The following is an 18,319-nucleotide window of genomic DNA, read 5'->3' as shown; positions in this document are numbered from 1 at the left end:
ACATTTCTGAATACACACCAGACCAAACCTCTAAAATACTACCGGTACATCGATGACATTTTTATGATTTGGACGGAAGGTGAAGAAACTCTGAAACAATTTTATTCTGCCTTCAATACATACCATCCTACAATCAGATTCAAAATTGACTACTCCCCAGAAAAAGTCAATTTGTTGGACACCACGGTCTCAATCAGTGATGGCTGTATACAAACATCTATATACAAGAAACCCACAGACAGATGCAGCTACCTCCACAACTCCAGCTTCCATCCTTCACATACAAAAAGATCCATCATTTACAGCCAAGCCACAAGATACCACCGTATCTGCTCTGACCCAGGGGACAGAGACAGACACCTTAAAAGCCTGAGTGCATCCTTCAAACAGAAAGGCTACAACCCCAAAATAATCTCCAAGAATATTGCCTCCTTCCTCAAAACACCCAGGGAGAATCTGCTACAGTACAAGGAGAAAAAATCCACAGACAGAATTCCCCTTGTAGTGACATACAATCCAGAGCTGGAAAAACTGAGGAAAATCATAAGAGATCTACAACCTATACTCCAGGAGGATGAATTACTGAAAGAGATATTCCCATCCCCACCAGTACTGGCCTTCCGACAACCACCCAACTTAAAACACAAGCTAATCAGAAGTAAACTTCCATCACAGACTGAAAAGGAACAGAAGGGCACACTTCCCTGTAATTTATCCAGTTGCAAACTATGCCAAAATATTTCACAGGACCCCACAGTCACCCACAAAGGAAAGATATTCAACATAAAGGGATCTTTCACGTGCTCATCTTCCAATGTGGTATATATCATTCAGTGTAAAAAATGTAAGGAAGGATGCTATGTTGGAGAAACAGGCCAGATGCTTAAGACAAGATTCAATTTACATAGACATCACATGAACAATACTGGTGCCAGTAGGGTTCCCACGCCTGTTGGTCAACATTTTACAGGACCAGGACACTGTACCAGTGACTTCACAGTGAGAATCCTGAAAGGTAACTTTAAAACCATACAAGAACGTAAGACCTTTGAAGTCAGAATGATTGAATATTTTTAGTTTTTTTTTAACACCCAACAGAAAGGACTTAACAAGGATCTGGGGTTCCTAGCCCATTATAAACCATAAAGCTGTATGTCTCTGTTGATCACCCCACCCCTCACCTATCCACACCCATCCTGTTAGAATATCAATGATATGCTTTGATGTCCCCATGCATACCTCCGACCCACCCCCATCCTCCCACCCTGTCAGACTGTCATAGTAATGCTTGAATGTTTTCACTTATATACACTGTCAGCTAGCACATTTGCTTATTTCCGATCTGACGAAGAAGGGCAACCTTCGAAAGCTAATCAAGAAATGTATTAAGTTATGTCCAATAAAAAAGTTATCATCTTATTTTCTTTTCCATGTTTTATTTTGTTTGATTTCTATTGATAACCTTAAGAGTGGACTAACACGGCTACCACACTACTCTACTTAAAATGAAACCAAAATGATTGAAACACAAATGAAACAAGTGTTCCCCCTGCATGCCCAAATGCTTTCTTTATCGCATCACCTTGGGGGTCATTCTAGAACAGTGTGGTTATGTGTATGGGTATATATGGACATATATATGCCCATATATACCTTCTATACTGTAAAGGGGTCCGCTTCCTCCACTCTGGTTTGGGGCCGGCAGCCCTGTTAGGCTCACAGGTTTCCAGCAAAGAACCAGACTGCCATATGGACTTAAGACCAAAGTGCTTTATTCTCAATTCAGTTCAACTCTCAAAATTGAAATGCAGTTCACAAACAGGGTTCAGGCCGGGTTCCAAACTCCAGCCAACATTCAGTTCCTTAACAGTTCAGGCCCACTTCCTTTGCACTACCTCCCCTCTCCCTCAGAAGGGCTCCATCAAAGTTCAGCCTGCTGTTCTATGCATCCCAATAATTCAACCCTTTCACAAACAGTCTCTTCAAAGGAAACCACTACTTAATGCCCCTGTCCTCTTCACAGCACCCAGGAGGACCCTGTAGCAAACAGGGCTGGCAGCTGTCCTCCTATCTCACAGCACCACACCCCTGTGGCCTCTCACACTGCCTTCATGTGCTGGACAGGGCTACATTTACATTCTCACACTCCATGGCAGCTTACTCTCCCCCCCCCCCCCCCCCACAGGGAAGCTCCAGTGGCAGGCCCTTTCCGTCCTCCACCTACTCCATGGCAGCTTCTCTCTCAATCAGTTTCCTCTCTCTCCTGGTGGCTGGGAGCCACCCAGAAATCTCTCTCCCTCTCACAGCTGGAGGGAATTATATACCGACGATGCAGCTAAGGGACTGAGCTTCACCTCCCCTTCTTCCTCTAGTGGGGAAGGGAGTAACTGGCTCCCCTAGCACAAAGCCACTGCTCCCCCTGCTGGAGTTGGAAATCCGTTCCACCCTTTTGGAGCTACCCTCCTCTTTCCTGCTTGCAAGGGCTTCTGGGAACCGTAGTTCAGGGATTAGCTGCTTCTCTGTTTGGCCCCGAGTGCCAGCTTTGTCACAATACACATAATCATTAGATGCAATCATGAGCATAAAAAACTCCAGCGGCGCTTTAATACATCTTAAGTTCAGTGTTAACTTTTTAAATAATCTCAATGTGGTTATGTGACCAGAGGGTATATATGTGCACATGCGCCTCTGTTCCAGAGATACGCACATAGGGCCAGATTCTATATATGGCGCCTAGAACATCTGCTCAGAAAACATTTCCGCCTAAGCATATTCTATAAGTGGCACCTAGATTTAGGCACAGTATATAGAACAAGCTTAGTTGATATCCTAGTGCCTAAAACTGCACGCCTCCATTTACACCAACGAGAATGTGTCATAAATCCCAGCGCGAAGATTTAGGTGCTCAGGGTCATATTCTATTAATAACAGGTGTAAATTTTGAAATGCCCATTATCCCACCCATAACCACACCCATTTTTTGCCTGTGCACATTAAAATTTAGGCGCAATGCTTTACAGAATACGCTTAGGGAGGTGTGTTTGTAAATTCTAATTATTGCCAATTAGTGTTCACTATTGATTGTTAAGTGTTATTAAGTTACGCGCATTGTTACAGAATATGCTTGGATTTCAATACAGATCTCTAAGCGTTCTATATAGAATCCGGGGGAGAGGGGTGAATTCTATAAATGGCACATAAAAAATTGGCGCTGAACCCCGCTTAAGCAGTATTATATAAGCTGTGCCTAATGTTTGGCACAGTTTATAGAATGACGCTTAAGCGGAAAGGTCACGTGTAGATTTAGGTGCTGCTATTAGCACCAAAGAAAATTTACGCACAGAGCACCCATATTCTATAATTACACTTGTCACTTAAAACCATACCCCCCGGTCCATTCCCAAACGCCCATGACCCTCCCATTTCCATGCCCCCTTGTCCCAGGCCTGGCCCAGTCTCTCGGCGGCCCTGACTTCCACTAGCTCAGCAGCTGATACAAATGCTCACACCTAACTGCTAGTATTCTCTAACCTGTGCACATAAGTGCTAGGCATCCTGCGGACTCTCCCAGGTAGACACCTCCCCTTGCAGTTAAGCGCTGTGAATTTTCTGCACTGAATTTGTAGAATACCAGCTAAAGGCAGATGTGTGTATAACTACAAATTAGTGGCAATTAATGCCAAATATAGCCAGTAATTGATTGTTAATGCCAATTAGCAGCTAATTTAACAATTAAGTTACATAAGTACATAAGTAATGCCATACTGGGAAAAGACCAAGGGTCCATCGAGCCCAGCATCCTGTCCACGACAGCGGCCAATCCAGGCCAAGGGCACCTGGCAAGCTTCCCAAACGTACAAACATTCTGTACATGTTATTCCTGGAATTTTGGATTTTTCCAAGTCCGTTTAGTAGCGGTTTATGGACTTGTCCTTTAGGAAACCGTCCAACCCCTTTTTAAACTCTGCTAAGCTAACCGCCTTCACCACTTTCTCCGGCAACGAATTCCAGAGTTTAATTACACGTTGGGTGAAGAAAAATTTTCTCCGATTTGTTTTAAATTTACTACACTGTAGTTTCATCGCATGTCCCCTAGTCCTAGTATTTTTGGAAAGCGTGAACAGACGCTTCACATCCACCTGTTCCACTCCACTCATTATTTTATATACCTCTATCATGTCTCCCCTCAGCCGTCTCTTCTCCAAGCTGTATAGCCCTAGCCTCCTTAGTCTTTCTTCATAGGGAAGTCGTCCCATCCCCGCTATCATTTTAGTCGCCCTTCGCTGCACCTTTTCCAATTCTACTATATCTTTCTTGAGATGCGGCGACCAGAATTGAACACAATACTCAAGGTGCGGTCGCACCATGGAGCGATACAACGGCATTATAACATCCTCACACCTGTTTTCCATACCTTTCCTAATAATACCCAACATTCTATTCGCTTTCTTAGCAGCAGCACACTGAGCAGAAGGTTTCAGTGTGTTATCGACGACGACACCCAGATCCCTTTCTTGGTCCGTAACTCCTAACGTGGAACCTTGCATGACGTAGCTATAATTCGGGTTCTTTTTTCCCACATGCATCACCTTGCACTTGCTCACATTAAACATCATCTGCCATTTAGCCGCCCAGTCTCCCAGTCTCGTAAGGTCCTCTTGTAATTTTTCACAATCCTGTCGCGATTTAACGACTTTGAATAACTTTGTGTCATCAGCAAATTTAATTACCTCGCTAGTTACTCCCATCTCTAAATCATTTATAAATATATTAAAAAGCAGCGGTCCTAGCACGGACCCCTGAGGAACCCCACTAACTACCCTTCTCCATTGTGAATACTGCCCATTTAACCCCACTCTCTGTTTCCTATCCTTCAACCAGTTTTTAATCCACAATAGGACATTTCCTCCTATCCCATGACCCTCCAATTTCCTCTGTAGCTTTTCATGAGGTACCTTGTCAAACGCCTTTTGAAAATCCAGATACACAATATCAACCGGCTCCCCTTTGTCCACATGTTTGTTCACTCCTTCAAAGAATTGAAGTAAATTGGTCAGGCAAGATTTCCCCACACAAAAGCCATGCTGACTTGGTCTCAGTAATCCATGTCCTCGGATGTGCTCTGTAATTTTGTTTTTAATAATAGCCTCTACCATTTTCCCAGGCACCGACGTCAGACTCACTGGTCTATAATTTCCCGGATCTCCTCTGGAGCCTTTTTAAAAAATGGGCGTTACATTGGCCACCCTCCAATCTTCCGGTACCACGCTCGATTTTAAGGATAAGTTGCATATCACTAGCAGTAGCTCCGCAAGCTCGTTTTTCAGTTCTATCAGTACTCTAGGATGAATACCATCCGGTCCAGGAGATTTGCTACTCTTCAGTTTGCCGAAATGCCCCATTACGTCCTCCAGGTTTACCGTGAAGTCAGTAAGTTTCTCCGACTCGTCCGCTTGAAATACCATTTCCGACACCGGTATCCCACCCAAATCTTCCTCGGTGAAGACCGAAGCAAAGAATTCATTCAGTCTCTCCGCTACGTCTTTGTCTTCCTTGATTGCCCCTTTTACCCCTCGGTCATCCAGCGGCCCAACCGATTCTTTTGCCGGCTTCCTGCTTTTAATATACCGAAAAAAAATTTTACTATGTTTTTTTGCCTCTAATGCTATCTTTTTTTCATACTCCCTCTTGGCCTTCTTAATCTGCGCCTTGCATTTGTTTTGACACTCCTTATGCTGTTTCTTGTTATTTTCAGAACGGTTCCTTCTTCCATTTTCTGAAGGCGTTTCTTTTAGCCCTAATAGCTTCCTTCACCTCACTTTTCAACCAGGCCGGGTGTCTTTTGGACTTCCGTCTTTCTTTTCTAATTTGCGGAATATGTATGGCCTGGGCCTCCAGGATGGTATTTTTGAACAGCGTCCACGCCTGTTGTACAGTTTTTACTCTCTCAGTTGCAGTACATGGAAGGAATGAATAAATGGCTTTAAAGACAGATTGCAAAGAGCATACTGGATGATATGGTGTAAAGAAAGAAGACAGATAGGAGCAAAAAAAAATTTATGTGTCAAAATCAAGATCTTAAACTGGATCGTGAACTGAATAGTGATGTTGAATCAGGAGTGGGGTCACTCGGTCAAAATTCTTTGCTCCAGAGTAAACACTATTACATTTTTGTGACAAGGCTTCCATGTAAATTAAATCATTGGTTTGTTTGTGACTTCACATGGGTATGGTGCTCTATTTGGAGGTACACTATCCAGCTCATTTTCAAAAGAGAAGGGCGCCCATATTCCGACCCAAATCGGGAGATGGGCGCCCCTCTCCCGGGGGCGCCCAAATCGGTACAATCGAAAGCCAACCCCGGGCGCCTCCAACTGCAGTCCGTCGCGGGAACGGACAAAGCCGACGGGGGCGCGTCAGAGGCATGGTGAAGGCGGGACTGGGGCATGTCCATCGGCCGAGGAGAGATGGGCGCCCTCAGCCGACAATGGAAAAAAGAAGGGCGGCAGAAGCGAGAACCCGTGCCACCCCCTCTGGACCCTTTCTTCTCACGAACAAGTCCCCCAAAAGCGCCCCAACTGCCCAGATGACCACCGGAGGAAACCGGGGATGACCTCCCCTGACTCCCCCAGTGGTCACCAACCCCCCCCCACCAAAAAAAAGAACCCCAAAAACTTTTCTTTGCCAGCCTGTATGCCAGCCTCAGATGTCATACCCAGCTCCATCACAGCAGCACGCAGGTCCCCGGAGCAGCCGTCAGCGGGTGCAGTGCACCCCAGGCAGGCGGACCCAGGCCCATCCCCCCCACCCGCCACACTTGAGGTGTGTATCTGGCACTATTCTATAACTCGTGCGTGCAACTGTATGCACTAAGTGTCAAATTGTGCACACAAGTGTATAGAACGAGTGGTTAATGTGCAGTTCCTTTCTCTCTTTTGTTCCATCCTGTACTCAGCATAGAGCTGTTTTGCGCTGCCTCCAATACTTTCATCTGTTTACTCCAATGCTCCTTGTGGCCCAAGACATGCGGGTGGCAATTTTTAAAGCTTTTTCCACCTTTAAAAACCTGGCTTTTACAGGTGTTATAAAATTGCTTGACCGCATACATATATATTATTATTTGTTGCATTTGTATCCCACCTTATCCCACCTCTTTGCAGGCTTAAAGTGGCTTACAATACATCATGAGTAGTGGAAAAATGTTAGTAAATAAACATTTAGTATTGCAGGATCTTGGTCAGCATGATGATAATAAAACAAAGTAATAGTATACAGCAGATATTAAGAAACAGTTCTGAATATAGATGGGCGAGTTGTGCATATTCACATTGGTTGATCTTTGTGGTATGCTTTATTAAAGAGATAGGTCTTCAGTAATATACGGAAGTTCGTTCTGTCGTAGATCGATTTCAAGCTGTGCGCACATGGAAAGTGTGTTTCTACTTTTATGTTTAGGCATCGCTGGGTAGAGTTTGGATGGAGCTGTGATGTATGTATGTAATTTATAAAATATACTGATAAACACTTACCAGCCAATATTCAAAACCATTTAACCAGCCATGAATGGCATCTGGCTGGTTAAATGGTACTTAACCGGCTATCTGCCGTTATTCAGCGGGAGATAACCGGCTGCCTCTTACTGAATATTCCTGGTTAGCGCATAGCTGGTTATATCGCATGATATAATCGGCTATCCGACGATTTTAGTGCATCACCAGCTAAGTTTGGCAGCCAAATCAGGCCGCCGAAATAGCAGGAATATTTTTGGCTGGTTTAAACTTAATTGGCCAACGCTGATATCAGTTTGGCAGGTTAAATTTAAATTGGCCCCAAAATGCCTGGACATTCAATGCCGATCACTAGAAAAGGCCCAGCATTGAATATCCAGGCTGACTTTTGACTGTAGGATTTAGCCGGACTCCCTCCTGTGGTCTGAATATCGGGCCCATTATGTTATCTAAGTGCTTTTCTGTAACAGTGCGTAAATTCAAGGGGGCGTACGCATGGGCGGGACATAGGCAGAGCTGCCACTTATGCTTGTAACTTACAGAATATGGTAAGTTGCGGACATCCCTGCTGCATTTAGAGCCTGCAGCTATGCCAGCTCTAGGGCTGGTGTGATAGTGGGCATGTAATTCAGGAATATTGATCCGCTCAATCTTTGCGGTCTGAACATGTGAAGTTTTTGATGAATGATAAATTGCAAACGGTGGTCTATGCCAATACAAGGAACACTGCATTCTGAATAGTGGGTCCGCAAATCTGGAACAATTTACCAGGCTACTTGAGACTGTGTAATAGTAGGGCTCATTTCAGTAAGTTGCTGAAGACATATTTGTTTGAACATGTCTGGGACTGATCTTGTCTGCTACCTTTTGAATACTGTATACTCTAGTTCCCTGTCATTGACTTTTTGTTTTTTTATTATGTATGTTGATTTGTGATCCACCTACAGTAGTTGTAGGCGGACTAGAAATTAAAAAAAAAATGTTCGGCATGCCAATATTATTATTATTGTTACTATTGTCTTATAACCCACACAACACCACAAAGTTCACTGCGGGTAATAACAGACAAAAACTGAACAAACATCAGGAATTGCAATGTTTAAACGAGATTATACAATACTTGCCAAAAAAACTTAGTTACCACAAATTAATAACATATCTTAAAAAGAAATGTCTTAAGGGCTTTACTAAACTGAAGATAACCACAAATTCTTAAGAGAAAAGAAGAAAGAGAATTTCAAAACTGTGCAGCCTGATACGGAAAAATGGATTGAAAAATCCTCTTTGCCTTTACATGGCGAAATGAGAGAAACTTTAATAAAAATTGATTTCTAGTAGATCTAGAAATAAAATCATTTTAAAAAGCAAGATGAACGCCTAAATAAGCAGGGGTATATCTATAAGGTGCTTGATAGGTCAAAGCTGATACCTTAAATCGAAATCTTGCTTCTAATGGTAGCCAATGCAGATGGAATAACAAAGGAGTAATATGATATCATATTTGTCCGCTACAAAATAGTTCTTGCCGCTGCATTCCATACTCGCTGTAATTTAGACTTCAGCAACTTTGTGCAACCAATATAAACAGAGTTGCAATAGTCCAGTTTCGACCAGGGGCGTAGCCAGATTTTGGTGGGAGTGGGGTCCATAGCCCGAGGTGAGGGGGCAAATTTTAGCCCCCCTTGGCGCTGCTGACCCCCACCGCCGCCACCACCACCACCAACAACTTTGACCCCCCCCTGCCGACGACCCTCTCGACCCCCCCTCCCGCCATCAGAAACAGAACGAAGCCTTGCACCAGAAGAAGAGGACCTTGGCTGGTGGGGGTTGGGGTCCCCCGCCAGCAAAGGTAGGTGACGGTGGAGGCGGGTTGGTGGCGGGAAGGGGGGTCGAGAGGGTCATCGGCAGGGGGGGTCCAGGGCCAAATCTATGGGGGCCCAAGCCCCTGTGGCCCCAAGTAGCTACGCCACTGGTTTTGACAATATCAAAACCTAAGGCAACAGTCTAAAAACAGACAGATTAAAAAATTTCCGAATAGTTCTTAATTTCTTTAGTAACTGAAAAGAATCTCTTATTGCCTTATGAACCTGGGTACCTAAAGATAGTAGACTATGCACCTCAGTTCCCAGAGTTGCGTTAATATTCTGTAACAGAACCTAGGCGGCCAGCTGCCGTTATAGCACAGTCTCTCACCGCATCTTCTGGTGCCTAAATGGAGGTTTCCACTTGTAGAATTGCCCCATTAGAATACCTGTTATGCTTTTATAAAAAACAAAAAACAAAAACCAGTCTGTCATCTGATATTATCAATCAAATCTGTAGTGACTTCTTCAGCAGAACTTTAGCCATGCTACTCCAGGTGTACAGTTTTTGACCTTCGAGATTTACACCTTGAGTAGCACAGCTGAGGTTCTACTGAGGAAGTCACTACAGATTTAATTGGTAATTTCAGGTGAAGGACTGGTTTATTGTTTGTTCATTGAAACCCTGATATATATATATATATATATATATATATATATATATATATATATATATATATATATATATATATATATATATATATAAACTTTTTGCTACTGGATGATTTGCTTTTATAAAAAATACACTTTTATGGACTTCTCAAATGGTCGACCTGTTATGAAATCAGCTCCATGGTGGAAATTTTCAGAAGACCACATACTCATGGAAAAATCCCCTTTACAAATTATCCCAAGCTCTTTGTGCATGTGAAAGAGACTCTATTGGAGGGCAGGTCAGGAAGGTCTCAGAAGCAAGCACAATTCATATGCTCACTTTTCAATGATTTAACCCACATAGAGGGTCATTTTCTCACCACCTTGGGTAAAACTGCTCATAAAGATAGTCAATAAATCCCAATCAATCAATCAATAAAGTAAGTCATTTTTGTGTGTATATGCCAATACACATGCCTATAGTCAGGGGCAACGGAAAGCCTTTTTGTTTAGGGATGCTCAAACTGTGCCCCCAGCTCCACCCCCAATCCCACCCCCAGCTCTGCTCCCAACCCCTCCTCAATCCTTTCCTACCATTCATAGTCCCCTTCATGGATTTCGGCATCTCTTTCCCTCCATCCCTCTCAGTTCCCCATGGTGTCCAGTATTTCTGTCTTTCAGTTCCCCTCCATGGTAACCAGCATCTCTCTCTTCCCTACCATTCCTCATCTTCCATCTCCTCCACCCATAGTGTCCAGCATCCTCCCCCTTCTCCTTCCCCTTTTCAGCATATCTGAGGTTCTCTTCTTCTTTCCTCCTCCTGCTCATGGTGTCTAGCATTCCCCCCTTCCCTTCCCCTCCCCCTTCCCATCTTCAGCATACCTCTCCTTCTCTATTGGCTGTCCAGCTGCCACAAGGTATTTACTTCCTTATCTTGTTATCCTGGGGTGATGACTCTATCTTCTGCCTGTCAACATGAGACCGCTGTGTGGCCTTGCTCAGCTATGCATGCTCAAGACTTGCTAGCTCTTGTCTCCTCTTAACATCCTGTTTCAGAGGGGACAGAAGCCAGCCAGCCTTGATCATACACAGATGCTCAATGCCTCTTAGGCAGTACATAGAGTCATTGCCCTGGGATAGTGAAGTAAGGGAGTAAATACCTTGTGGCGAGAGAAGAAGGAGGAAAAGGTTTGGGGGTGCCATGGCACCTGTGGCTCCCCCCATTCCGACACCTAAGCCAATAGCGCCTTTAGATTGTAAGCTCCTTTGAGCAGGGACTGTCCTTCTATGTTAAATTGTACAGTGCAGCGTAACCCTAGTAGCGCTTTAGAAATGTCAAGTAGTAGTAGTAGTAATAGCGCCTTTCATAAAATTGCCCTATTTGTAAAAATATACATGATGGCAAAACACTTGAGGCACACATTTGATGGAGTGCTCTGTGGCATGTGGGCGGAGGCACCATTTACATGCATACTCTGTACAGTACATGCAAACGGGTATATTGCACACATGTAAATGTATACTGCTCCCAAGCAGATACAAGTGTACATGGATTCTACCTGCCATTTCTGCAGGATTTGTCTGAGTATTTTATAAAGACACACAGGAACCTGTGTCCTTATAAAATAGGCTGCGGATAGGCATCTTGTTGACCTCTCAGGCTAGGTGACTGTTTATAAAATTTCCCTCATGGTCTGCATAAATGAACCATATGTATTCAAGCTGCCGGTGGCCACTGAGAAGTCCCGTCACACTGCAGTAGCGAACGGAATGTGGCTTCCTCCAGAATTCTTTTCCATGATGCGGTTTTTTGGATTCTTGTTATATTTGTCATCCTTTCCCTAATGCTACCAGGTGTCAGTGTTCATAGTGCTGTATAGACACACAGAATAGACAGCCCCAACCTTTTCAAGCTTGCCATGGAATAAGCAGTAGCAAGGTTTCTGCCCACCACCATTCCTCAGAGTAGGCTGTAGGTGTTAAGGAAGAAACTAGAGGGAATGCCATGTCCTTATTTTGTACTGCAATGCAATAGGAGGTTTTGGAACAGAGAATGTGGAAAAGTGGTACACTTTTGGCCTAAAAAGAGGGAGGCTTCCTTCCAAAAGGAATGCTAACGACCTTGCAGGTGCTGGGTTAAAAGTGAAAGCAGATGAGTTGGAGACAGAGGCCTACTGATCCAGCCACTGTGTCCATTTTGTTCCCCGTAGTGTAAATATTCTAGCGGCATATTATCCCCTCAGGGGCTATGATTTTCTCTTTAGCCCCAGTCTGTGCCCCAGGCAGCTCCAGGAGCAGGTGCTAGAGTTTGGAACTGAATCCCAGTCTCCTGTTTGCTAATTTATGTCATTTATTTATTTATTCTAATTTGTAGTCCACCTGTCATGAAATTGTAGGTGGCTCAGAGAAAATATGCACAAACATTAAAAGACAATTGCTTTGAAGAGCATCGTAAAATAACCAAGTTAGTTTTGCAGATCTGCCCTAGAAAGAATGTCTTTGGTGAAATTTTAAAATATCAGTTTCCAGATGAAGCATAATTAGCAGCATACCCCAAAATTCTATATAGGGTGCACTAATTGCATGGTTTTACTTCACCAATTTTTAAGGCGCCATACATACAATTCCCGTCCATATTCCGTAAGATAGAGCACTGACTTATCTCTACTTTACCGGGGGGGGGGGGGGGGGGGGGGGGGGGGGGGGGGCAATTTCATACCAGAACACTTGGTGAGAAGTCCATGTTTATGTGCCTTTATAAAATAAGCACCCAGAAGAATCGACCTCAAGAGCACCCAAATGCCTAAGCAGAAATTTCCACCTGATATGAAAAGGATGTGAAGGTGTGCCTGTACTCTGCATGTGTTCCCGTGTAGTTCATATAACCTGTGGGGATGACATTCAGCCAGCAGCGGTGAGAGGTTTCTTAGCCACTGCTGCTGTTAACCCCAGATATTCAGTGCCGCTGGGCCAGCTATCTTTTATATGGTTCAGTGCGATATTCAGCACTTGACTGCCTAAGCGACACTGCATGACGATAGGACTGACTTTTATGCGGTCCAATATTGCTGCTTAATTTAGTCACTTATTTACATCAATGTAATTAATGATTTATATGTTTTTAGTCAATTTTTGATTGATTTTGTAATTCCTATGATTGTATCAATTTTTTATGTTTTGTATCCTGCCTTGAATCCTAGTCTGAGAGTTGACGGTTTATAAGCCCTTTTGTAATGTAATGTAATGTAATGAATATAGGCACTTAACTGCATAAGTGCCAACTGTGCCCATAGACCGCTACAAAATGTGATATTGAACGATACCAATTGGTTAACTGCTGCTGAATATCAGTGGATAGCCCTGCACAAGCAACTTAACCAGCCAAGGGCCATTTCTGGCAGATTAAATAGCTTTGAACATCAACCCCTATATATACATCACATCTCCAGCTGTGCTCTGCTTCACCCAGACCAAACCCAGGTCACGTAAAAGCAGGAGCACCTCTTCCATGTGCCAATGTTTTAGATCCATGGGTTGTTGCACTATTTTATCAAAGCAGGTTTTACACGTAGAAAAATGTTTCTAAAATTCCCCCTCCCTGTCTCCATTTGACGAGTGCTTTGTGGAGCAACACCAGAGTCTTGAATTTGGCTCAACATTCATTGAGGAGCCAGGGAAGGGAAAACAAATAAGGTGTAATGAGCATTCAGACTTACCACTGAACTTTTGTAAATGTTTAATATAATATGATTTTGTTAATTTTTTAAATCTAAAATGTGTTAATCCATATGTGGACTGGAATTAAAAATAACTAACCTTGCTTTTAACAGAGTAATAGCAGAGCTAAATGGGCACGTTAATTTAGGGGGTAGTTATCAACGTGGGCTACCATTAAGACGTGTTATTTTACCATTAACTGTGCTATTTTGGCACAGGTACCATTTTAAACAATGAGCCATAGTTATAATAACCTGGATTAACAGTAAAATAGCATGTCTTAACAGTACATGACATTGATAACTTCCCCTCTAAACCTTTCCCCCTTGATATTTGATCTCCACTGTTGGTATCACTTTAAAATGCTGGCCGTGGCATTTTGCTATATATCTGGGTATAGGCTGCTCACTTGCATTTATCCAGACAGCAGCAATATTCAGACCAGGCACTGAGATACCTACCCTTAAAAAAGTTATGACAGTTGCCCTAATTGTATCCAGGGCTTTTTTTGAGGGGGTACTTGGGGGTGCTGAGTACCGGCACCTTTTCTATTGTCTACTAAAATTGACCCATAGACCCCAAGTTTTAGTGAAAGAGCTCAGGCTCTACACACCAGTTCTGCCTTGTCATAGATTCTGTGACTGGTTGCAGGGGGCCTGGCTATTGTGGGGTGGGTTCCTCAGTGATCACCTCACCCCTGAAGGGTGGCCTAGCATTTGAGTACCGGCACCTTTTTTGCTAGAAAAAAATGCACTGATTGTATCCAGGTGGTTTCCCAATCAAGCAGATTAAATATGGCTGCTGCTAATCAGATAACTGGAAACTCTACCCTGGTGCTACCTGATCTGTCTGGATTTTCGGTGACACTCTGCAGATAATTCTGAAAATCTAGGTATGGGCTTGGTGAGTGGTGGTTATCCAGGTAGGAGTGACTCCCGGGGTGGACTGATAGTGGTCTGGGCCCCTGGGCAATAACGGACATGGGGCCCCTAACCTTTTATCAAATGAAGGCTAGGGGAGAATGGGCCTCCTACTGTTGTGGGCAATCGGGCACTGTCCTGTTGTCCCATTGGTCAGTCCGCCCCAGAGTAGCTCCTATCTGAATAAGTGCCGCTGAATACTGATCAGTTAGATAACATACTCCCCAATATTTAAAGCCATTTAACTGGCCAGGAATTGCTCCTGGCCAGTTAAATGGCACTTAACCAGCTATCCGTAAGTATTCAACGGGAGATCACATAATATAATTGGCTATCTGGTAATATTCAGTGTATCACTGGCATAGTTTGGCGGCTGAAATAGAAGGAATATCTATTGGCAAGTTTAAACTTAACTGACCAGCGCTGAATATTGGCTTGGCTGGTTAAATTTAACTGGTCAAAAAACGCCCGCATATTCAATGCCGGTCACCAGAAACAGCCTGGTATTGAATATCTGGGCTGACTGTTAACCACGAGAGTTAGCCGGGCTCCCTTCCACGGTCTGAACATTGGGCCCATATTAACCATCTATTCTATACCACAGGTGGGCAATCCCGGTCTTTGAAGGCCACAACCCAGCCAGATTTTCAAGATTTCCACAATGAATATGCAGGAGATCGATTTGCATACAAGGGAAGCAGTACTTCAATCTCCTGCATATTCATTGTGGAAACCTGACTGGGTTGTGGCCCTCAAGGACTGTGGTTGCCCACCCTTGATCTATACTAATAATAGAACTTATATGCCACAAATGTTACTATCCTGCAGTCAAATGGTAATTTTCCATGTGTCTTTTACTTAGAGTCTGATTCACTAAGAGGCTCATTTTCAAAGCACTTAGCCTCCCAAAGTTCCATAGAAACCTATGGAACTTAGCCTCCCAAACTGCTTTGAAAATATGCCTCTAAGGGATTCATTTACGGTCGCAGTGGGCCCTGCGGTAAATAATGCATGTGAACAGTATTTGCATGCACTATTGGTAAATGACCTGAATACTTTTCCCCCGTTTGTCTCCTCATCTTTTGCTAGTGAGAAACACAGTTCCAGTTTTGCAGATGTTGTACAGAAAAGTCACTCTCTCACTTTTGCTCAAAGTGGCTTGTTATTGCCGCCTTAGGCTTCCCTGTTTTGACACACCTGAGACATGCAGGCTGTCCAATTATTGTTTTAAGTAATTATGAATGATTCTGATTCTCACTATTATTATTTCATTCAGTGGAATTTCAGGTTGTCCTGCGAGGAAATGGATTGTTGATGGGCAGGAAAGCAGATGGTGTTACCTGCACCTACTTTGTAAACAAGACGACAGTTCGTAAGTATCCAAGAAATGCCTGAGGACTGGATGAATTAAAACAGCATCCGTATGGATCCAGCTCTTTAGAGACAGACTAGTCCGTATCTACCTTTTTGTTTTCAATAACTACAGTCTCAGAATGTTCTAGATTTTGTAGACAAATATTCCCATTCCGAATATAAGACTGCCTAGAGTCTTAAAAAGGTTTTAGCAAAGGAGACGGATTGGATTTTATGCTGCATGTTTGGTGTTATTTTAAAACGTTATAGGAAGATCACGTTGGCTTTAACACCTTGACACATTTGATCACACTGCAGGTGATGTGGCTTCTGTTTTTTTAAATACTGTTTGAAATTTTGGGGTACTTCACCTCTACAGTGCTCAGGTAGAAACAATGGACTCAGTTTCACAGAGACCATTCATGCAAGAAGCAGTAGTTTGGCCTTGAGAGACATTAGTGGAGGAGTGGAGTGGAGGAGTGGCCTAATGGTTAGTGCAGTAGGATGCAGACCTGGGGAACCAGGTTCCATTCCCACTGCTGCCTAACAGTCAGCAGTGGGTTAAGATCCTGGGGAACCAGATTCAATTCTCTCTACAGCTCCTTGTGACCCTGGGCAAGTCACCTAGCCCTCCACTGCCCGAGGTACAATATACTTAGATTGTGAGCCCATCTGGGATAGTGCAAGTACCTGAATAGTTATATATGTAAACCACATTGGTTTGTGCTTCAATAGAAGGCGGTATATCAAAAATTGATAGACTTAGACTTAGCCAAAATGTCTGAGCATTACTTGTCCATGTGCAGGACAATTCTATAAAGTATACATGAACAGATATGTGCCACCTATGTTCATATGTCATTATAATACATATTGTACAAGTAGGTGTACACTTGGGTGGAACGTGGGTGGGCTCATACACAAGTAACTTACAGAATGTTATAAGCTATGTGCGATGATGCATAGCACCCTCTCTGGTGCACCTTGGTAGTGGATCTGTCTCCCTCACTCTGCAGTATCCTTATTGCCAGCAATCCTGTGTCTTGGAAGACCTTGTAACAAACTTAATTGCTTCCACCTCATAAAAAGAGTGCTGAGGACCAAGAGAGAGACCCAAGTCATAAAGGTTCCACAGAAAATAGTTTATTCAAACCAGCTGTATAATCAAATTTGGCTGTACATCTGGTTTGAATAAACTATTTTTTGTGGAACTTCTGTGGCTCGGTGTCCCTCTCTGGGTCGTCACCGCTCTTTTTATGATTTTGATTATCTGCAGAGACTTTTTCTCTTCTTCGATTGTTCTTGATTACTCCATCACGGGATTAGTCAAGCTCCTAGCAGTGATACTGTCCCTTTAAAGTTTAAACGATTTTATCGAACACCAAATGCAGAACAATAGAAACATCATCAAATAAACATTTCTAAATTTATACCGTTAAGTTATACAACCTCCTTATCCCCCTTACTCCATCCTTACCTTCTCTCCAACCCCCAGATTAAATAGATAAATGCTGCTCCACCTATAATTCAACCCAAACCCCTCCTAATACCTCCACCCCCACAAACCCTACACTGCAAAACAGTGTTAGTACGATTGAACAGATCATTGTCAAAACAAGTTCATGGCATTCAGTATATCAGTGATAAAACTCGAAAAAGCTGGATCCACCAAAAAGAAAACATAAGATATTCTCCTGAAGGCCCACCCTCACACTTGGTGCCCATTCGGACTTGCATCATTCCCCTGGGCAGAAAGCTTTGGTGACACTGTCCTTTTAAATGCTCTGGGCTTCTCTCAGTTCAGTGTCCCCGAAGTGCATAGTGATGCTGGACTGCTTCCAGGCTGTTTCTGTAGCTAGAGTCAGCCCTCTGATTTTCTGCCAGGGTTTAATTAATAATGCACCACACTACCAAAAATGCTGGTTTAAAACTTTTTTTTCCTTCTTTACTCTCTGCATGGTTGAAGCAGCTTTCACATTCAATCCACATCTTGTTTTCTTTTCCTCCGCTTTATCGTACCATCAGGAATTATCTGTTTAAGCAGCTTCCAAATATTCTATACTTTTCGTGACACCGCATTTGCCATGTGATAAACTCAGAAGGCTAAACAAAATAGTTTCAATGTGCCCCACATCTTCATAGGCACCCTCTTCATTCATTTACATTTTTTCACTGTGCATCATTGCCTCCTGCACACCTTGTTCAGCTGCTGACTGTTCCCAACAGTTAAACATTAACAGGTATCTCCAACAGGCAGTCCTGTTTTTCACTGTACAGATCAGCCAGGCCAAGCCTTAGTGACTCCTGCATGCCTTGCTCAGCAGCTGACTGCTCTCACTGAGCTTCCCTCTCTAGGGTTGGGCCA

General features: G+C 43.4%; 1 protein-coding gene across 2 annotated transcripts in view; it reads left to right on the top strand.

Annotated features, from left to right (window-relative positions):
* The window catches only part of ANTXR2 (ANTXR cell adhesion molecule 2), a 437,579-nt gene that overhangs the window by 130,354 nt on the left and 288,906 nt on the right, over positions 1-18,319 (top strand). For both annotated transcript variants that reach the window (XM_030190557.1, XM_030190556.1), the window contains exon 9: positions 15,878-15,973. In XM_030190557.1, the coding sequence (XP_030046417.1) occupies positions 15,878-15,973 (96 nt within the window). The remainder of the gene's footprint in view (positions 1-15,877; positions 15,974-18,319) is intronic.

This window comes from Microcaecilia unicolor, chromosome 2 (assembly GCF_901765095.1).
Source record: "Microcaecilia unicolor chromosome 2, aMicUni1.1, whole genome shotgun sequence".
NCBI lineage: Eukaryota > Metazoa > Chordata > Amphibia > Gymnophiona > Siphonopidae > Microcaecilia > Microcaecilia unicolor.
Note: the sequence above shows the minus strand (reverse complement) of the source record. Positions and strands in the feature narration are given on the sequence as shown.